Here is a 22,488-nt window from a genome sequence, read left to right on the forward strand (position 1 = left end):
ACTCAGGGAGGCCAGAGGTAAAAGAACTGCAGAGAAATAGAGGTGGCATGCTGATTACCGCGTGAAGCTTGCTAGAGAACCGTGGCTGAAGCCTGAACCGCATGACCTCAGCAGTGAGCGCTGAGCCCCTGCGTGTAACCAGATGGAGCTGGTCTCCGTTCCTTGCAAACATTGCAAGCAGGGCGATCACACTGACCCAATGGATCTTCAGCTTTCTGCCTGAACCTCGCCTGTGGAAGCTCTCCTTGGGCACCAGAGTTTCCTTAAAACACACACACACACACACACACACACACACAGAGAAGTGCCCTTAAAATATAAGGAAGGGCCTTCGGACATCAAAATGACTGGAGCTCGATTATTTCCACTTGAGTCCCTTGATTTGGAGGCATCCTAGCATAATCTTAAATCAGGGATTTTTTTTTTTTTTTTCCAGAGAAGTTTATTTAGGAGAAATTTTTAGAATACTTGGTGATTTTGAAACAGTGGCAAATCATTGATAAGAAGTAATTAAGTTCTTTGGCAGGGCCCCACCCCCAAACCTGCCCCCTGGGCACACATGGGTGACCAGCCTAAGAGCTTGCCGTGGGTTGCCCACCTGCCCCCTAATACCTCCCGCTTCCTGTGTTGGCAACTCCAAGCTTCACCCTCGTTATTCTGGCATTTCTCCTACCAGAACGGTTTGTACTTTTTAATAGGAGAGTCATAAACAGGGACAAACTTTCTCAACTGCAGGAGTGAAACTCAGTGAAATGTAAGGGCAGACATATCTGGGGGCTGAGAAACACTTAGTCCAACTGCTGCGAGCTCCTGTGTGCTCAGCCAAGGCAGGGTCAGCCCACGTGTGTGTGTAAGTCTCTGTTTAACTAAACCTACAGCCTCGAAAACTCTTTCTCTCCCTGCCTCTCTGGCTCGCGCTCTCTCCCTCTTCCTCTCCCCCTCTCTCTCTCTTTCACACACACACACACACACACACACACACACACACACACACACACACACAGAGTCAATGAATTTTAAGAAGAGAGCAAAGAATAGAAAAAGGAGCAGCTGACTAGCAGCAGATGAGATGTGCTCTGCTTCTTCTTCCTGTCCCCGTCTTTGGAAGGCGGCGACAGCTGTCCTAAGCCGTCTGTGGAACCTGTGAATTCTCGGACTCCACCCAGGTCCCCTACTGGATGTGGGGTTGTTTCTGGAAAGGGAGTGGGGAATGTCTGGCTGGGAGCAATGGAGAAGGACCAGCAGTACAGTCTACCGTCTGGATCCACAACTGGTCCCCCCGCCCCCGGCCACGTGTGTGCCCTGCCCTGAGCTGTGCCCCGAGCCGGGCATGGCCACGGCGAGCCTTTGCCCTGGAGCGTTTTCGGCGTCAGCAAGAACACTGCTGTAATTTTGTCTCCCCACAACCCAGGAAACCTCAGATGCTGGGTTTAAGGTTTTGAGTCACCAGGCATTTATGGCCTGCTATTCCGGGTAGTTCAACTGCGGACAGACGGTAATTAATAGCAACGGACATTTTAAAACTATGCATTTCTTCCCTCTTTTCATCGCTAGCACAGTGGCACCTCTGTGGCTGTAAAAGACCTGTAAACACACGGTCAACCCCAGTGTCCCAGCTCCACCCCTTCGCAGGAGCAAGAGGAACAGACGTGGGCCCGGGGGGTGCTGGAAACAGAAGCGGGGGAGCAGGAGGGTGTGGAAGGAGGGCGGGGCCCCCGGGGGATTCTGCACATCCAGGGACAGGAGACATTGGGGCCCCCCGTGGGCTCTGGCAACAGCAGGCAACCCCGTTGTTTATGGGGGGCATTGAAGGGGGCGGCTCTGCATGTGCACGAATGTGGGGGACGTGGATTTTTAATTTCGGGGGCCTGCAGGCTCCATGGGGGCAGAGACAAGCTGTCTTTTACCCCCTGGAGTAGCCTAAGTGCTGAGCAGAGAGCCTGGTATGTGAGTGGCCAGCAGTGACTCGGGGTGAATTAAGGAGCACACTCAGGAGAGCTGAGGTGGGCTGGGGCCAGGACAGCCACACTCCGGGATGAAGTTATCAAGAGGTTAGTTCAGTGGAGACTGTGATGTCTGCACTGAGGTTTCATCAGCTTCTGGGCCTCATGTCCAGAGTGTGGCGCTTCCCGGAAGAAGGGACGGCTCATCCCCAGGTCTGCCCTTGCAGGCGTGCCGTCACCTTCCTGCATCTCTCAGCATCACTTACGCTGTGGCAGCCCATGGCTCTGTGTGCAGAGGAGCTCACGCTACAGCTACAGGCCCGAACCAGGATTCTTAAACAAACCACGAGGCACTCCTTTTGGGCCAGTTTTTTTATTTGATCCTGGGCTCCCGGGAGCTGGAAAGAGGTGAGCTTTGTCAGGAGAGCACTTAGGGATGAGGGACGGTCCCTCAAGACTGCTGGGTTGACCCCCAGGAGCTCCTGGGAGGCGGATACTCCGGGGCCTTCACTGCATCCATGGAGTAGGGGACCTGTGGTCTTGCGGCTGACAGCGCTAGCACCTTCCAGGAGGCTTGCTCTGTGGTCCACTGGTCCTCCCTCTCAGCAGGGTTCGTGGGAGGAGCTGCTGTCATCACAAGACAGCTGACTGCACTTCGAGACTCTCAGGAATAGAGGACGGTGGCATTGGCGCAGGCCACAGTGGCGTGGTCTTGGTTGTAGAGCTCCAGCAGGACCTGGTAGTCTCCCTGAGGGGCACAGGGAAGCAGCAGCTGTGAGACCTGCAGAGCCATCGCCTTGCAGCGGGCGCTCACTGAGCCCGTCACATGCAGCCTCTGCTCTCCACCCTGGGGGTTAGGTCAGCAGGAGGAACCATGCCCTCCCCGCTGGCCCCCAGGCTGGCCCAGAGAGCAGAGGGCCCCCAGGATGGCTGGCTAAGCCTGAGATGCTGGTGCTCCAGACGGTGCTCCCGCAGGGAGTGGACCGATGGGGTGGTGGGGCTGGCGTGCTCAAGGCAGGTCCCCTGAGCAGGTGACCTCAGGGCCAAGACCTGAAGGAAGTGCGGGAGCTCGCCATTCCCCTGGAGGCTGGGGGCCCCGCATTTGAGGAGGCAGACGGGACTCCCAGGAGAGGCCTGTAGGAGGAGGGGGGAGGAGGCAGGGGACAGCCCCTCGGCCCGTGGAGGGTGGCGCCGGCCTCCACTCCGGGGGGTGGCCTGTCCCAACGTGGCTGTCGGCAGGGTCCCTCGTTGGAAGGAGATGGGGGGAGATGCGGAGGAAGCGGTGGACCAGGTAGGAGGCGCTGCAAGAGCCAGGTGAGAGGTGGGGACGGTTCGGAGCAGCTGGGGGAGTCGGGGGAGAGGTGGGCATTCTGGCTGGATTTGCAAAGACGAGCCGAGATGGTTTGCCGAGGAGACCCACGTGGGTGGAGAAGAGAGGGGTGAAGGCTGACCCCAGGGATGCTGGCCTGAGCAACAGGAAAGGCGGAGTGCTGTGTGCGGAGGTGGAGGAGACAGCTGGGGGCAAAACTCAATGGCACGGAACCCGATCGCGCCACTCGAGAACGTGTTCCTGCCTTTCAGGATCCTTTCTGGCCACGGCCAGCCACAGAGGAGCCCCTCTGCCTGCGGTCAGGAAAGGCCAGCCAGGCTGTGTGTGGCGCAGCAGAGAGGTCCCGGGCAGGAGCCACATCTGCAGCGCTCGTGGCCGAAGCCCTGCCCGCCCCACGGCCCGCGGCTGCGGACACTCTGTCCCGAGGAGAAAGGCTCTGCGTGGTGGAGGGCGGAGGAAGCTCCTGGAACTCCTGGCCTATCTCTGAGGAGCCAGTCACCCAAGGGAAAGTGTGTATTAGTTGCTCAGTTGTGTCCAACTCTTTGCAATCCCATGGACTAAAGCCCACCAGGCTCCTCTGTCCATGGGGATTCTCCAGGCAAAAATTCTGGAATGAGCTGCCTTTCTTTCCTCCAGGAATCTTCCCGACCCAGGGATCAAATCCAGGTCTCCTGCCCTGCAGGCAGATTCTTTACCATCTGAGCCACCAGGGAAGTCCCCATCCAAGAAAGGGAGGGTGTTTAATCTGTATCAGCCTGGAGGGCAGGGCCAGATCAGACCACAGGATGGATGGTACATGACTGGTCTCAGGCTAAGAGAGAAGAACTTTCTAGCAATTAGCAGAGGCCCAGAAGCGAGTGGGTTCCCCAGCACTGACGGGGTCTGGGGTGTGAGGGCTGCTGAAGGCAACCTTAGGCACCCTTAACCTTAAAGACTCTATGATGGTCTAGGCTCCCGAGGTCTGCTCAAATAGCAGCAGCTACGACTTCAGAAGCAGTGTTAGGGATTTCAGTCACGGTGTAAAAGTCAGAGAATTAGGTCTGCATAAAGACCAGCTCACACGTGCACCTGAGTGGATTTCCTCCTCACTATCATCATCGTCATCACCATCATCTACTTTTCACTGTTCCTGTGCCTTTAAGAACAAGCCACACAAAATTATTGTAACCCAACTGAATCTTTCATCCATGCTTTAGAAGCCTAACAAAAGATGCAGTATTTGAAGGAAGGGGTTCGGGATTTCTGAATCACAAGATATATTAATACCTACTCTGCTGTAAGGGGTGGAGATGTTCAGGCAGCTGTGCCCATCTGTGGGCAGGAAGAAGGGATGAGGCACAGACCAGGGGCCTTTCCGCTTTTTGGATTTGCCAGGTAGGAGACTGTAGTTGCACCCTTGGCACTTACACGGTTCAGGCCATACCTGCAAGTTGGCAGCCAAGCAGGAAGCTCAAAGAGTCTCTAAGTCAGAAAGCAGCCGCCACAGACAGATGCCCGCTGCAGGCGGGACTTCAGTGGGGCCAAGGACTGATTGTGATAAAAAGAAAATAACACCGGTACACTGAAGACTGGCGGCTGGGTGGGAAGTTTTCAGTCTAGCAGGGGGTGGAATTAGCACAGAGCCCACCTCGGAGGGGTTTGGTGGGAGGAGGAGGACCTGGGGAAGGTCTTCTAAAACCAAAAGTCTGCACACCATTTCTGTCCCACGTTAGGGAGCAGCGTCTCTGCAGCCTGCAGGCTGGCGGCCGGCCAGGGGCACCTGGGTGGGCTGGGCTGATCTTGGGCCAGCAAGGGAGCCCAGGTTGGAATTAAGGCCTCCAGCTGCCTTTGTGGCTCACATGATGGGTCACACATGTCCGCTCTGGTTCTGTCCCCTGCAGGCCTGGCTCGGGGGTCAGGACTGACCAGGTTCCTGCTCCACGGGCCCAGAAAATGAAGAGGTAGGAGGACCGCACAGAGAGCTTCTGTGGATGCTTGAACAGGCAGGCGGGGGCAGGCAACCTAACCAGTGTCTTAGCCTCACACTGGGCAACATCTCAAGGAACACTGTTAGTGGGCCATGGATGTGGGTAATGCATTCACCCACGTAGCCTACGTGGATGCAATAAACCTCGTTACGTCTGGGCTTCATTTCTTTCAAAGCGATCCTATGGCTTTTAAGTTCTTTCTATTTCATTGCAGTTGCTAAGAGTAACTGCTTTTTTAAAAATCAATAATGCAGAACAAAAATTAATTGCTTGCAAATTTCGAGTTGATGAATTGGGGGTGCGTGGGAAGGATCTGCAGAAAAAAATGGAGAAAGAAAAAGAATTCAAATAGCAAAGATTTAAAGCAAAAACTTTGTGGGAGAAATTCGGTCTCACATCCTAGAAGGGAAGCGAGTCTGCACAACTTGCATGTTGCCCTGAAAGGCTCGAGGAGAAGACTCTGGGAAGCCGGACCTGCCCCAGCTGCCGGAGAGAGACCGAGGTGGTCTGGAGACTTGGCGGCTTGAAGTGGAGGAATGCAGAGGCTGGGACAGAAAGGGAACACGTCCCGGGGGATGAAACAAGTTCAAGAGATTCTTTATGGAGAAGGAGGTCCTCTTCTAGAGTCATGCTCAGGCTTTGGAAGATGAAAAGGATGAAATTGAAAACCGAAAAATGAAACCGATTACATTTCTGTGATTCTCTTGACGTTTTTCTGAAGGATGCTCTCGGGAGTATCTATTGAGAATGGATCACTATGTCTGAGTCGCTGGAGTTCAGCTGTTTCATAAAGTAATGGTATTTTAAATAAAAAGGAATTGTTGGAAAAACAGTGAAGGTGCAAGGCGTGGACATTTTATTTACGGGGTGGGAGCTTGTGAGTACTGAGCAAGCACAGTAACCGGGGAGCTTAGCACTTTCTGGGCTCTCTCTCTTCCCTTCTCTGAACGGCCAGCCCACCTGTGGCTGCCTGCCTCGCCTCTAACAGTCTGGCCATGCGGAGGGCCCTGGGCAGAGTCCTCAAGCAGGACAGGGCCCTAGAGCCCCTCCCTAGGGGCGCTGCCTCCACAAAAGGTGCCCCAGGGTCCCGCTGGACAAAAATGTTAAACACCCAAACGCCAAAACCCGTGCATCAAGCTTTAATTAGCAAGTGCTCATGATGAAGTAACAGCTTCACCCAGAAAGGGTCTTCTCAGTGAAAGGTGATGCGAAAACTTGAAGGTTTCAGTTTAATTTCCTCTCCTCCTCCTCTGCTGTCTCCACCCCCCTCCACCTCCTTCTTTAAGAAACTGCTCAATACAAGAATTAAGGAGCAAAATAAAACAGCAAACCAAACCCTTACCTCGGGAATTTCAAATCCAGGATTATTGAGAGGGCCGGCGTAATAAATCTGCTCTGGAAAAACAGACAAAACGAGCATCACGTCATTCAATCATTGAAAACAGAATTGACTCGCTCTATTATCTGTGCTTATCGTGCCCTGGGGATCCAGTGATGGAAGCAAAAGTTCTCTGACTGTGGTACATAAATCCCTGAGTAAGACAGAATCCAGGCCGTAGCAAGGAGCCAGAGACAGGCAGGGCATGAGAGAGCCAGGCAGAATGAGGGTTCAGAGGGTAGGCTGGCCCTGGGATGCTCAAGGTTAACTCCTAAGACAACTTCCCGCAACTGGTCCACCTTGGACAGTTATGATCCCTTTGGGCTCAGCACCCTCGTTTTTAAGACGGGTATAGTAAGGACAGCAACAGAGCTGCGAGGAATGAATAGAGTTAATCCATATAAAGCACTGATAACGACGTTTGGGAAGATTTGCTAAAGTTACGAATGGAGATGCTGTGTTTGAGACAGTGGTCGGTGTGGGACGTTTGCATGACAAGATCTCCCCAAGGCTTCTTGCTGATTCTGTGACTTCTCAGCAGCCTTTCAAGAAAATCCCTTTGCTGCTGATGTCAGGAGCAGGTTTCTGCTGCCTGCAGCTCAAGAACCATGGCTGCCAGGACCACGAACCACTTAGAGTCCCTCGGGGAACGGGTCCCAGCTGACGGAGGAGCAGAGTCCCAGCACACCCGTGAGTGTGCCCCTCCCCGCAGGTGTGGCTGGATTCTGCTTGGATTCCCTCGGACGTGTTTTATACCCACTTCAATTTGGTGTTTTAAGGTGACACAGTGCAAATGGCTGGGCCTTGGAGGCAGGGCCCAGCTCTCCTCCTCACTAAGTGTTGGTGGACGAGCTGCTTAACTACCCCGTGACTCAGCACCTGCCCGTGCAGCACAGAAGTAGGAAGGCCTCTCCTGAAGGGCGCAGAGGGGCCAGGAGCCCGTGTGTGAGCTCGTGGAGAGCGGGGCCCCGGGAAGGGGGGAGCCAGCAGGTCTTTCCTGCACGTTTCTCCCCTTACTTCCCAATGTGAAGGAGAGGGACTCGAAGGTTCCGGGGGGATGCGGAGAAACACACCAAGGCTGGGTTTGGGAACCTTCTTCCTGAGCCAGTGTGAACAACTGGTAAGTTCTACTGGTGTCTTTTTTTTTTTTTTCTTTTTTTAGCTTCCATTTAAAAAAATGGATGAGGGTTGTTTTTTGAAGCATACCAAACAAATGCTATCTAGCACTTTGTTACGCTCATTTAATGCTCCGAGATCTGCTGATTTGTGCTTCACTATGAGCAACCTTTGCAGGGTGAGAGATTGCCATGAATTCACTTTGCAGTTTCAACTGGAGCTTTTCTGTGGGCCCATGAAGTTCCTGAGAATTGCTGCAAGTAACTCGTGAAATTTTTTTTTTTTTTTTAACCTGATGAAACAACACCTAAAATTAAATTCTTGCTCCTTCCTTTTCCAGATCATCTCGGGTTCTGAGATTCCTTTAATTAACATCCTCACACTCCAGGGCTATAAAAAGAGCCACGGTATATCTGTACCCACTTCTTTCTCTCCTTCTTTGGGAATCTTGATCAGTTTTTAATACAGAGTATATTAAAATTTTCACCCTCCTGCTTCTGAATACTTGAAGTCGTTTCTGCCAACTGGCTTTTTTTGGGGGGACCCAGATATTTGTGTGATTGGCACACAGTGTCTTTTTAGAGAGGAAATGGATTTTTAAGTGTGGAAATAACAGCTCCCAAAGAGTCATGGACCAGACGGCTGCCCTTTCACTAAGAGAGTGATCTAATGTTATTTAAACTTAGACGCATTCACTGTGTACTTGCAATGGGGCGTTTATAAAATGCAGCCTTCTAGGGCTGAGTAGGGTCCCACCAAGCCCCTTCTCCAGGCATTCAGAGATGTGCCTGTTATCCTGGTCTTTCTGCCCTAATATCACGTGGGCCTCCTCTCAGTGACAAACTCCTATAAGGACTCGTTGACAATCTTGGCCTCTTTCTCTGCCAAGAATGGTTCCGACAGACACAGGGGTTGTGTCCCCCGCTTCTAGCCAGATAGTTTCTCCTCTGGGCAGGGGACCTGGCTGGTGGGAGCTTTATGGGGTCTGGGAAAGGGCAACAGGAACAGTCCAGAAAGGCAAGGCAAACCTTTTCTGAGCAGTAATAGGATCCCCTAACAGAGAAACTCCAAAATCTCTGCAGATGGTGGTTGTGGCCATGAAATTAAAAGATGCTTGCTCTTTGGAAGTAAGAGAGAGACTTCTTTCGTGGCTCAGACGGTAAAGCGTCTGTCTACAATGCGGGAGAGCCGGGTTCGATCCCTGGGTTGGGAAGATCCTCTGGAGAAGGAAATGGCAATCCACTCCAGTACTATTGCCTGGAAAATCCCATGGACAGAGGAGCTTGGTAGGCTACAGTCCATGGGGTCGCAAAGAGTTGGACACGACTGAGCGACTTCACTTTCACTCTCACTCCTTGGAAGGAAAGTTATGACCAACATAGATAGCATATTCAAAAGCAGAGACATTACTTTGCCAGCAAAGGTCTGTCTAGTCAAGGCTATGGTTTTTCCAGTGGTCATGTATGGATGTGAGAGTTGGGCTGTGAAGAAAGCTGAGTGCCAAAGAATTGATGCTTTTGAACTGTGGTGTTGGAGAAGATGCTTGAGAGTCCCTTGGACTGCAAGGAGATCCAACCAGTCCATTCTAAAGGAGATCAGTCCTGGGTGTTCTTTGGAAGGACTGATGCTAAATCTGAAACTCCAATACTTTGCCCACCTGATGCGAAGAGTTGACTCACTGGAAAAGACTCTGATGCTGGGAGGGATTGGGAGCAGGAGGAAAAGGGGACAACAGAGGATGAGATGGCTGGATGGCATTACCGACTCGATGGATGTGAGTCTGAGTGAACTCCAGGAGCTGGTGATGGACAGGGAGGCCTGGCATGCTGCGATTCATGGGGTCGCAAAGAGTCGGACACGACTGAGTGACTGAACTGAACTGAACAGAGAAACCCACATCTCACCCCAGCTACACGAGTAGCTGTATCACTGGCGAAGTTGTCAGAACTTCTTGGAGGGCCTTTTCATTGGAAACATACAGAGTTTGAGTTTTCTTCTGATGATGCGCAATAACATGGCCTCTTCACGAGGTCATAGTATGCACAGGTCAGACAAGCTGTGCTGGTTCTCCGTTTGGAGGCTGTACAGGCTACTAATGCCCACCCCTCCCCCTACAAGATGTCCATGTCCTGATTTTTAGAGCCCGTAGATACTTTACAAAGCAAAGGGGATTTTGCAGATGCAAAATTAGGATTTTGAGATATCATATGAAGGATTTTGAGATGGGGAGATTATCTTGGATTGTCTGGGTGAGTCCAGTGTAACTACAAGGGTCCTCATAAGCTGGAGAAGAGCAGAAGAAGAAGGGGATGTGAGGATGGAATCAGAGAGGAGGGTTGTGGCTATAAGTCAAGGAAAGCCAGCAGCCTCCAGAAACTAAAAACCTCAAGGAAATGGACCTTTATCCATCCTTGAAATTCTCCCGAAGGAACACAGCCCTCCTGACTCTGGTTTCAGGCTTCTGGTGTTCAGAATTGTAAGAGAACACCTTTGCGTGGCAAGCTAGGGTCACAGCAGCAGTAGGGCACTGATACACTGATCTCAGGTTCAGAGAGGAGACTGGGTGGTCGGCCTGAGAAAGGCCAAGAGTGGTGGCTTACATATATTTGAAGTGAAGTGAAGTGAAAGTAGCTCAGTTGTGTCTGACTCTTTGCAACTCCATGGACTATACAGTCCTTGGAATTCTCCAGGCCAGAATACTGGAGTGGGTAGCCCTTCCTTTCTCCAGGGGATCTTCCCTATCCAGGGGTTGAACCCAGGCCTCCTGCATTGCAGGCGGATTCTTGGGCTCCAGCAAAGACCTCTTTGGAACCACGACACCCGCATACTCTAGGTATTCAACAAAAGAGAAAGCACCTGGGCTAGACAGTGAAATTTCCAACACAAATTCCAACTCAACTCAGGACAGGTGGTTAAGAAAAATGCAGAGTGATACAGAGCCTACCAGGTCAGGGATGCTTAGCACAACATTCCACAAAAGCATGACTACCCTGCATTGGCATCATGAGATAAAGCAGCCGCCACCCACACGTGGCCATTGAGAACTTGAAAGGTGGCTAGTGTGGCTAAGTGTTTAATTTAATTTAAATATAAGTGATTTCAATAGCCCCCCCCGTGACGAGTGGCTATCGTATTGGACATTGCGGTTTTAGGTCAGCACTATCTACCGGAAATATAATATGAGCCACATTTGTAATTTGCATTATTTTTAAAAAGGAAAAAGAAACAAGTGAAATTAATTTAATAATACATGCATATTAACCCCGATATTGAAATTATTATAATTTCAATGAGCCTATTTGCAAAGCAGAAATAAAGACACAGACGTAGAGAACAAACGAACGGACACCAAGGAGGGAAAAGAGGGTGGAATGATGAACTGAGAGATTGGCGCTGACATATGTGCCTATGGACATTATGTCTAAAACAGATAATGAATGAGAACCTACTGCGGAGCACAGGGAACTCTACTCAGCATTCTGTGGTGGCTTAAATGGGAAGAAAATCCGAAAAAGAGGGGACATGTATGCGTGCGTAGCTGGTCCACTTTGCTGTGTGGCAGAGACTAACACAAGATTGTAAAGCAGCTAGACTTCAGCACAAACATTTTTTTTTTTTTTGGCAATAGAAAATATACTTAATACATTGCATACAAAATACAAATTTTGAATTTAATTTTTTAAAAAATCTAGGTCTCTAAAGGCAAAAAAAGTGTTAAAGAACTTAAAGCCATTGACAATGAATATTTATCTGGGAGAATGAGACCAGCTAACAATTAAAGGGGGAAAAAACCCCGATGATGCCTATAAGACAATGACATGCATATCAAAGTTAAGTTAAACTTGAAAAAACTGATCAAGGCTTTCAAAATCCTTTTCAAAAATGGCATCTTTTATGATCATATTGAAAGTGAAACATGCGTGAATTAAAATATGCCAATAATAATTGTATCTTGAAGTTTGGTGAATCATCTCTGCTTGAAAGATTTTTTCAACAAAATTTTAAAAAAAGACTATAATTTCAAGAGATTATCAATGTAGAAAGCATCAATGAGATTAAAAAAATTTTTTTTCAACCTATGTTTTGTACAAAGTCTTCAAAATTTGGTGCAAACTCTGCACTCCGAGCCCACCTCACCTGGATGGGCCCCGTTTCTGATCATCAGGGGCCACACGTGACCAGTGGCTCCTGGACTGGACAGGGCCACCGATGGAGCCATGGATGGCCCAGGAGGTGAAATGATTTCCTCCAACTTCCTTCCTCCTACAAGAGCTTTCTGCCTTTGCCGCCCAGGTTTTCTCTGTAAGAGCATAACTTCTGGCAGCAAGAAGGGAAGGAGGATTTAATTTTTTTTTTCCCTTACCAACCTATTTTTGGATTTCTGTGGATAAACACTTAATATAACTCTCAAAATACAGCTTGTGAATCGGTGGGCTGATTGCATTGCCAGAAGGAGAAGCGAAGAAAATGGTGATGGGAAGAAAGGAAGAAACTGAGCTGATCCTCAGAGACCTGGGGCAGCTGCAGGGAAGGGCAGTGTGACCAAAAGTCAGGAAACAGACGGCACAGAGGGTGGTCTTCCTCAGACTGGGGGTCTCAGGTGTTCCTGCACATCAGAGCTCTCAGGACGTCTGCTAAAATGCAAACACCAGCAACCCACGGGGTCCCCAGGAGAGCTGCCAGTCCACCGTCTCAAACAGCTTCCTACATGATGATTACACAGAATTGTGAGTACTGGCTTCCCTGGCGGCTCAGACGGGAAAGCATCTGCCTGTGATGCAGTAGACCCGGGTTCGATCCCTGGGTCGGGAGGATCCCTTGGAGAAGGAGATGGCAACCCCCTCCAGTACTCTTGCCTGGAGAATTCCGTGGATAGAGGAGCCTTGTAGGCTACAGTCCATGGGGTCGCAAAGAGTCAGACATGACTGACTGACTTCACTTCAATTAGAGTTAATGAAACTCCACAACAGGCTGAGAATTTGTAAAGGATCCCGTATTACCTTAGAGAATTAAAAACACTTTGGCCCTTTGTTGCTGTTCAGTTGCTAAGTCATGTCCGACTCTCTGCCAACCCATGGACTGCAGTACGCCAGGCTTCCCTATCCTTCACTGTCTCCCAGAGTTTACTCAAGTTCATGTTCGATGAGTCGGTGATGCTATCCAACCATCACATCCTCTGTCATCCCCTTTTCCTCCTGCCTTCAGTCTTTCCCAGCATCAGGGTCTTTTCCAAGAAGTCAGTTCTTCGCATCAGGTGGCCAAAGTATTGGAGCTTCAGCTTCAGCATCGGTCCTTCCAATGAATATTCAGGACTGATCTCCTTTAGGATGGACTGGTTTGATCTCCTTGTAGTTCAAGGGACTCTCAAGACTCTTCTCTAGCACCCCAATTTGAAAACATCAATTCTTTGATGCTCAGATTCTTTATGGTCCAACTCTCAGTGCATAACTACTAGATAAACCATAGCTTTGACTATCCGGACCTAGGTCCTATGTCATTATTAATCTCAATATTTTGGGCTCAACAAAAAGAACTGATGGATTTCAAAGGACAAGTTCAACACATTCTTGGCTCATTTACAAGAGGCTTAATTCTGAGGATGGAGGGAAGCTCCCAGGGCTACAGAATTCCTTAACAGGCAATATGTCTTTCTCTTTCTTCTTTTCTTCCTTCCTTCCTTCCCTTCTTTCTGTCTTTTCTTTCTTCCTTCCTTTCCTTCTCTTTGTAAAAAAAAAAAAAAGTCTAAGGTGATCATTGTTTCTATTTTATTTTATTTTTTTGCAGTTCAAGGGAGGATGTTTCCTGCCAATGCAGTAATAAACCACTGTTTTTTGTTGATTCTTCATGAATTTGCAGCAGCGGCAGCTGCCCAGTCACTGCAAGCAGGAAACCCGCAGCTGCTTGAAGTATGCAAAGAACCAAACATGACGAGAAGAAAGGCTGAAGGCTGAGCTGCTGGTGCTTCCAAATTCCAGTTTCATGAGAACTGCAGGCGGGGGTCTCTCCCCAGAGGTGGAAGGGGGCTGTGGGGGCTTTGCTCTCTCAGCCAGCAGAGGATATACAACCTGGACCTGAGTCAGGTTCCTGCTACCTCCAAGGAAAAAAGGTCTTAAACTTCTAAGCCCCCGAGGCTCTGCCGCCTCTCCAGGCCTTGTTAAAATGCAGACTTCCACTCTGAGATTGATGACTTCAGGGGCTCAGAGCCCTTGCTTGAGAAATCCCTCATCACCTGCGGGCAGTTGCTGCCATTTATCACTTACTGAGTCCTGTGTGCCAGACTCTGTCCTAAGGACTTTGTATAATTGTCCAATTTATCCTTACTAAGAATCCCATGAGGTCTCTATGTGGAAACTGAGGCTCAGACACACTGAGTAATTCTGCCTGAAGTCACATAGCCATAAGGGATGGCAAAGGTCTGGCTCTGTGTGAGCCTGGCTTCCCACCCTGTGTGGGAGGAGACTCAGAGCAAAGGCCCAGGGACCCGCAGGACGAAAGCCCGAAAAAGCGAAGCAGCTTCGAGACGCAGGAAGTCTTGATGTTGTTTAGTTGCTCAGTCGGGTCCAACTCTTTGCGACTCCATGGACAGTAGCCCGCCAGGCTCCTCTGTCCATGAGGTTTACCAGGTGAGAAGACTGGAGTGGGTTGCCATGCCCTTCTCCGGGGCATCTTCCCGACCCAGAGATCGAATCTGAATCTCCTTGCTCTCCTGCACTGGCAGGTGGATTCTTTACTGCTGAGCCACCCGGGAAGCCCAGAGATAAGTAGGTCCCACTGAGATTGCTGGATTCAAAGTCCAGAGTGCTAACCGTTACACCACAGGGCCACTATCGGAGGTCTACAATGGCCCAGAAACCACGGATGTGCAAACAGGTAGGGAATGCTACCCCAGAGAAGATGTATTTTAAAACTAAGGCCTCAGACACAGCCACTTGCTCCCCTTCTTTCAGAGCAGAAATCAGTGGCTCAGTCCCTGGGACTGCTTTTGTTACTAACGTGTGCCGTGAATGCAGAACAGTCACAAAGGGAGGCCCCAGGTGGGGCTGCAGGGCTGCTGACAGAGGCTGGCCGGTCCTCGGCGTGGATCACCGGCGGGACGCGTCAAGGTGGCCTCTGCCTGGAAGGTGTTTTGTCTTGCTTCTACTACAGCTGTGTGAGGTGTAAGGCATTTTGCAGAAAGTGTTCGGGGTACTTTTTCCAAATCTAGGCAATTTCCTTCTTTTCTTAGACCCACAAAAAGCAGCACTTAGAAACGGAGACAGTGAGGCAGCAGAACTCTGGCTGATGAAATGTGAATTGCTGACCTAGATAGAGCTGTTAGGACTGACTGTGAGCAGCTAGAGACAGTGAGACTGAGAGGCCTTTGCAATCAATAATCTCGGGGAATGGCCAGGCTCACGTGTTCAGTGTGAACCAGGACAGACAGGAAACGCCCACGTTTGCGAAAGGGAGGGTGGGGGAGGGGTGCCCAGCCCCAACGCACACTAAGCTTCCCGCTTTGTCTTACTTGCAGGTGTGAGATCAGTGAACTTTGTCGCAGAAGCCCTACAATTCCAGTTGCTGTTAGGAATGACACCTGCCTCCTGGGCGATGTCATGTCAGACCTGAAAAACAGCTCTCAGGGGATCTTCTCTGCTGTGTATTGAAATTCATCTGATTATGATGTATTCCCCCTTTGGACAAACACTTGCCATAGGTAAGATCGGACTGACACAAAAGATGAACCAGGGAGCAATTATTTCTTTGAATTAAGGACTCATCAGCTTGCAAAAGGTGTCGGGGTCATGTTTATCTTACTTCCAAGCTTTGCAATGCCTTTAAAATTAAGTCCATATCTAATGTTTTCATGTAGCTTACTTACTGTACTGGTTATTTTTCACAAGGTGCCACTGCTAACACTAACAACAATTTTCTCTTTGCAAACACCCGATAAACGCATTTCATTTGATGTCCACACTCGCCCTGTAAGGCAGGTCCTGTGCGATGGGCCGTGTGGTCATTTTTACACAACATGTGACGATCCATGAGGCTAAGCTTATCCGCAGGGGAGGGGGACCCTAGACGCTGGTCTGGACGTCGTGATGGTGGCTGCAAGCTCCTGTCCACCTCTCTCTGGGCCCCAGCCGGCCGTCAGCCGGCCCAACACCTACCTCCTTTCCTTCTTCCACAGAAAGAAAACTTGGGTAGATCCACTTCACAGATGGGGTAGGAGAAGTTCAGGATGGACAGTCCTTTACTGAAGAGCGCGACGTCCAGAAACAGCTGCTCGATGTCCTCTCCTGGGGGCAAAGAGGAGACCAGCTTCCCTATTAGTGTGGGTTTCGCTGAGCATCAGAGTGTTCAGAAGTCGTAAAAGCCTGAGCTGAAGGACCTTTCATCGCCAGAAGTCTGCGCTGTATGGCGAACAGCTTTCTGTTTTGGTGAAACAGCGTTTGGGCAATGCGACTAGGACAAGTCTGTGGATGAAAGACAGCCCTTTCACAGAATTTACCTGCCTGGAGCAGCTAGCTGACCTGCACCCGTGCCCTGATGCTGTGGAACCCGGGCACCTGGCTCCTACAGCTTCTCAGCTACTTGGTCCCAGGTGCCTCCCTCAAGAGTGGTGGGCTGCGGTCCAGCCTGTAACCCCCGCCGCTGGTGCCCATTATCACACAGGAAGCTTCTGGCCGCTCTGCATGGCCGGCTCCCGACTCTGCCTTTTTTTCCTTTCCTCCCTGTTTAGATCCTGTTTACTCCCTTCCTTCTAGTCCTCTTTTTCTCCCTACAGCATTCCTGGAGCCCAGACCCTGTGCAAGGCCTGGAAATGCCAAGATGCCTGTGCGTTCTCGGCATCCGGGAATGTTCCCTCCATTTCTCTGGAAAGAGTCCACGTGCTCAATTTATTAAATCCGTCTGCTCTGGTTTTGAGGAAGCTGTGAGAAAGGAGAGAGCCTAGCAGCTATAGCAATGTGATGATCAACTGTGATGACATGGCCACGTAAAAATAAAAATAAGCAATCTGAAAGCATTCTGGCTCGGTGACTTGGTGGAGGGAGAAGATAACTCACGTCTTTGCCCGTGTCCGGGTTTAGGAGCTTAGATGAGTTATTTGTGGAATGAAATAATGCAAAGATAAACCGTGCTGCTGGTACCAGACTTGTTTGTGGCTGAGACAACTAAGCAAAAAAGCCTTCTTTTGATCAAACATTGATACTTAGGTTCAAAATATTTTTTTTTGTTGTTGTTGTTGGATATACTGATTCCAGGTGTTTATAGCATCCAAATGAGTGTCTAGGGTCTCTTTTCACAAAAGAACAGCTTTAAATGAGAGTTCTGCTCTATCTGGATATTACCCAGAGAGAGAAATGGAAATGGAAATAGTTAATTCCAGAGAATGACGAGGTGCAGCGGCTCAGCCACTACAGTAAATACGAATAACTGGGTGTCTGGGCCACAGAGAGGTTGTGCCATGTTTTATATTATGTCAATAATGTTTACTTACTCAGAACCATTCCAAATCTAACGTTGATATTTGGTTTTAATTGTCTGGAACACTGGTCGACAGAAAAGCCAAAATCTTGCAATGGATCTGCCAAGAAGAAAGCGACGGGTTAGATGTGAGGACACCACATGGTTTGCAAGCGCACGCTCAAGACTCACACCCATCCTGTGCCTTTTTTCCACGTGAGTCACTGAAATGGACTTGGCAGCACATTGCCCAGCACTCTTCTCGCCGAAGTCCATGATGCTTTCAACCGCCCCTCCCCGTCTCTGCAAACTGGATGCCGTGTTCACTCTGATGGCAGGTCTCAGGCTGAGAAATGAGTGCAGGGTCCTGATGGATGGGTTTCATCTTTTTTTTTCTAACTTTTTGGTTGCACCACTCAGCACATGAGATCTTAGTTCCCCAACCAGGGCTCGAACTCGAGGCCCCTGCAGTGGAAGTGCAGAATCTTAACCACCGAACCACCAGGAAAATCCTGGGTGGGTTTTATCTTTACTTGTTAAAACTCTGATTATTGCTTGCTTTTATTTCCTGAACTTTTGTCCTTAAAATTGATTGCCTGAAATACTTCACAAAGCATGTCGTACTATATTTCAAACAAGAGAAAATAGGTGCAGCTTTTCAAAGTTGAGACCTGCCTTTATCACTCCATCCCACCCCATCCCATTCAACACAGCAATTGTTTCCAAATATTCCACTATCTGAAAGGTATTGTGTTAAATGGAAAAGCTACAAAAACAATATTTTTTTACGTATAATTTCTGCTCATTCCGAACATCCCAGTGGCTCGTTAGAGAGAATCAAGAAATGTTCTGCTGGCCCCAAGTTCCGTTTCCCACATCAGAGTCCATGCTCCATTCTCAGAGGTCTTGGTGGCAAGTTTTCTAGCAAGCTCCAGGCCCTTTCTCCTAAGTCTCCTGGTCTTACCGGTTCAGGCCATTGTCTACAAACTAAAGTTGCTCATTCCCACTTTTTTTCTGGTGAAGGTTTCCCTGTGCCGTGCTAAGTCGCTTCAGCCTTGTCTGACTCTGCGACCCCATGGACCGTAGCCCACCCAGCTCTTCTGCGCGTAGGGTTCTCCGGGCAAGAATCCTGGAGTGGGTTGCCACGCCCTGCTCCAGATTTTCCTGACAGTCCCCCATGTATTCTTCTGCTTCTCTGAGCTCTTCAAACTGTTGTGTCTCAAGTACTGTTTAAGGCGTACAAGCATGTGTGGCTTTGTGCCTTGACGTTTGACTTGCCTCACGATAATTAACCTAAACGCAGACCTCCCGAAGGGCAGGAGCCAGAGTTTTCTTTCTTTTGTGTTGTTTTGTTTTCCATTTCCTTTTTCCTTATGTTTCCTTCTGGGCCCCAGAGGAGACAGCTGATTTTAAGTGAGGGTCTGCGTTACAAGAATCGCTGAGCCATGCACTTCGCCGGGTTTCCACCTAATTCTCCGCGCCTAGCGCAGAGCCTTGAGGTCAAACACGAAGTAAGCGCTGCATAAATGCGCACAATGCATGGACGAATGGGTTATGTATTAAGCTATTTCCTCTCAGCTTCAAATTAGCCTCCAGGGCTCTGCTGTGAGAAGCTGGGGGCTTTTTGCATTCACATTTCTACTTTGACACCTGCCAGAGATGCGCCAGAAAGAGGCAGGCTGAGCGGGAGGACTTCTCCTTCCACTCCTGCTGATGCTCGACTGTGTCCCCAGCTGAAGGCCTATTGCCTGGCTGCGGCAGCTGGTTCCAGAGTCCAGCTCTCTTTTGTACCTTCCTAGAACCAGCGGAGGCTCAGCTCTGCCGGCCCCAGAGCTTCTGTGGCCATGGTAACTCAGAGGGTGGCACCTCTTCCTAGGCTGCCTGCATCTCAGCCCTTCAAGGGCTCTGCTGTCAAACTTCTACATTCTGACAACGTTCACCTCTGTCCTCTGCTCACGGCCCTTGGAGGGTAGCTTCTTCCTCATTGGTGGTTTTTTTTTTTTTGCTTTTCTGGTTCTCTAACAACTGCTTATGAGAGCTGGACTATAAAGAAAGCTGAGCGCCGAAGAACTGATGCCTTTGAACTGTGATGTTGGAGAAGTTGCCTGAAAGTCCCTTGGACTGCAAGGAGATCCAACCAGTCCATCCTAAAGGAGATCAGTCCTGAATATTCATTGGAAGGACTGATGCTGAAGCTGAAACTCCAATAATTTGGCCACCTGATGCGAAGAGCTAACTCATCTGAAAAGACCTTGATGCTGGGAAAGATTGAGGGCAGGAGAAGAAGAGGGCAACAGAGGATGAGATGGTTGGATGCCATCACTGACTCAATGGACATGAGTTTGAGTAGACTTTGGGATTTGGTGATGGACGGGAGGCCTGGTGGGCAGCAGTCTATGGGGTCGCAAAGAGTCAGACATGACTGAACAACTGAACTAAACTGAACAACTGCTTAACCAATAGCCTGTACTCAATTTTCTGTTGAAATAACTGATGGGATTTCTGAATTTCTGACTGGACCTGGACTGATGGAATGAATGACAATCTTGAGAGACAGGCCTGGTCATCCTCATTTCACAGATGGGAAAATTAAGACTCAGAGAGGCGGTGTTGACTTATCCAGGTTTAAGACCTAGAAAATGGCAGAGTCAGGATTCAAACTCAGACTTAAAAACAAACAAATAAAAAGTTGCCACCCACTACTGCATAGAGGCATGCACAAAAGCAGAGCCTCGAAGGTGGATGTTAATGACCTGATTAGTGCGATGCCTGGGATACTCTGTGTGCGGGCCTGTGGCATCTGGCAGTTCTATTTCATAACTGGTTTCAATTTCATCTTAGCTATGAGCTCACATTTGTTGGTGGGAGCATTCCAGACAGTTTAATCATCCACACTGCTGACCTGGAAGACGCATAATTGTCTGTGGTATATGCGGTGGAAATGATCACTAGGCTATTCAGCCCTGCAAATCTAATCTAGCTGCACTTTTATTTGATGAAACTCCTATGATCTGGTCACTAATTTCCTGGAGGGATAAGCCATTTTCTCTGATGCCCATTTTACTTGTTCATCAGCATGTTTGTGCCCTCCTGGCATTTATTTCAGTTTGGAATATGGGAGCAGGGCTTAAGAGACAGTTTTTCCTGCTACATATTTGGCCCTCGGTATTAGAAAAGAGGCAGACCAACAGAGGCTTAGAAAAGTGCGTCCTCAAGATTGTGAACAAATTTAAGTTGCGATTTGAGGAAAGATAAAAGGGGATAAGCATGTGTCGATTAGCTAATTATCAGGCACAGAATCACACTGTGTTGATCAATATTTTAAAGGCATAGCTGGAGAGAATAAAGTGAGGCCAGAAGAAGGAAATAAAACATCTCCCTGGTCCTGGAAAAATACTATTGTGAAGAAAATCATTTTAATAAGGAACAAAGTCACAAAGAAAGCAGTGGGTTGCTTCTCTCTGAGGATGTGACTATAAAACAGAAAGATAGACTGGTTAAAAAGTGCTTAGGGCTTTGGTGATCTTTCCTAGCAGTTATTTCAATTTTATATTTGAGAGTGAATTTTATTTAATTTTTTTTTTGAGAATGAATTTTATACTTTAGAGTGAGCATGCAGTTTGCAGTTGGCTCAGGGAAAATAACATCTGTTCCCCTGTCCCCCAAGCCCACCCTCACACACTTATGGCCTTTCCTCTATTGACTGATATTTTCACTCGGGCACTTAGCATGCTCTGTAAAAAATATTTTTTATTTTCTTGTAAACCTCTGCCTTTCCTCTACTAGATGCTTCAAGGCAAGCTGCTCAGCCTCAGAGCCCAGCATCACGTGCTAAGAATATACTATGTGGGACTCCCCTGGTGTCCAGGGGCTAAAGCTTCTTGCTTCCACTGCTGGGTGCACAGGTTCAGTTCCTGGTCAGGGAACTAATATCCCACACGCCACTTGGCATGGCCAAAAAACAAAATAAATTAAATAAGAAAACAAAGACATTCATAAGAAAAAGATTATACTAGGTTCCAAGTAGTAGTTTGTTGAATGAATATACAACAAACAGTAAACTTATTATATACAGTAAACTTATTGAGAACTTGAAAGCCAGATTTCTCAACTTTGTCACTATGGACGTTTTGGGTCAGAAATCCTTTTTGAGGGAAATCCTTCTTTTTTTTTTTTTGTTTTTTCCTGTGCTCTGTAGGATATTAGCTATACCTCTAACCTACTAGACCCCAGTAGCATCCCAGCCCCAAGTTCAACAAAAAAAGGTTACGGATTTTACTAAATATCCTCTTGGGAATGAACTCACCTGGTGAGGACCCACTGCTTTGAAGAGTTGCTTTCTCAGTTGCCAGACAAACGTCTACAGAATCAGATACCAAAATGAAGAAAGTGGGCTGCATTTTTAAAGCAGGTCTCCTTAATATGGTGTGAGAGTTGACTGGAGACCAGGGTGGGGGGTTTATCCTCGGACACTTGCCCTGGGTAATTTTGACCACATAAAAATGGGATTATCTGAATTTGGATCTTCTGAAAGAATAAAACTGGGGAGTTGATGAGAGGTGTTCCTGGGCTTCAAGGGCAGAGATAACTATTTCTTCCTGACACTTCACTGTACAGCAGCGAAAGAGCCGAGAAAAGACAAGAAGCTTCAGGGTGAGACATACGATCTCCTATCGAATTTGTTTCTTCCTTAGCCTCTAAGCTCCCCCTCTGTTCTGTCTGCTCGGTCCTCCTGTACGGCGCCCGCCCGAGAGAGGGCAGCAGTTACCGTGGGTGACTGTAACGCCCCCCAAGCTGCCCCGTGCCCCCAAGCCCGGGGGACAGGTGTGCCTGGAAGGCAGCCTCCTCCAAGCAGCGGACACCAAATCCCCAGGGAGAAGGGTGAGGGAAGCAGCCAGGAGCATCTGCCTTCTCGATAAGGGCAGTGCTGGTCACACGCATCCCGGAACTGGTTCGTGCTCCTTCGTTGGAGTGGAAGAGACTTAGGAAGACAGGTGCGGCTTAGCGTGTGCAGGGGCTTTACACAGCTCAGCTCCAGAGCCATTCTGGGGCCTTAAGGTCTGTTGATGGCCTGTGTTCTCCCGGGAGGGGCTGGACTCAGGCGGTCATCCGGGAGAGGATGGGCTGGCCTGGGGCGTTTCTGGCCTGCGTTGGGCTCTCAGCTGGAACCAGGGCAAGAAAACAAAACCCAGTGGCACAGCCTCGGGAAGTGCGATTCCTCTCTGAGGTCGGTGGGGCCTGATGGGGCCCGATGGGTGCACCGGGCTGGGCTCCCCGCTGATATGTCTCAGGCACACGCGTGTCCCCAAG

At 49.2% G+C, this 22,488-nt stretch overlaps 1 protein-coding gene and 1 long non-coding RNA gene across 3 annotated transcripts in view; one reads left to right on the forward strand and one right to left on the reverse strand.

Annotated features, from left to right (window-relative positions):
- Nucleotides 1-2,300: 2,300 nt before the first annotated feature.
- LY86 (lymphocyte antigen 86) overlaps nucleotides 2,301-22,488 on the reverse strand; it is a 41,095-nt gene continuing 20,907 nt past the window's right edge. Inside the window, exons 2-5 of one of the 2 annotated variants that reach the window (XM_012101335.5) lie at nucleotides 17,213-17,299; nucleotides 15,882-16,010; nucleotides 6,583-6,635; nucleotides 2,301-2,691 (exon numbers count right to left, since the gene is read on the reverse strand). In XM_012101335.5, coding sequence (XP_011956725.2) covers nucleotides 2,608-2,691; nucleotides 6,583-6,635; nucleotides 15,882-16,010; nucleotides 17,213-17,299 — 353 coding nt within the window. In that variant the 3' untranslated portion in view covers nucleotides 2,301-2,607. The remainder of the gene's footprint in view (nucleotides 2,692-6,582; nucleotides 6,636-15,881; nucleotides 16,011-17,212; nucleotides 17,300-22,488) is intronic. The other variant, XM_060403793.1, reaches the window with a different exon arrangement.
- On the forward strand, nucleotides 9,388-20,572 carry LOC132658320 (uncharacterized). The gene is made up of 2 exons (XR_009597762.1): nucleotides 9,388-14,604; nucleotides 15,245-20,572. It is a non-coding gene; the product is annotated as an uncharacterized LOC132658320 (long non-coding RNA).

Source organism: Ovis aries, chromosome 20, assembly GCF_016772045.2.
Source record: "Ovis aries strain OAR_USU_Benz2616 breed Rambouillet chromosome 20, ARS-UI_Ramb_v3.0, whole genome shotgun sequence".
NCBI lineage: Eukaryota > Metazoa > Chordata > Mammalia > Artiodactyla > Bovidae > Ovis > Ovis aries.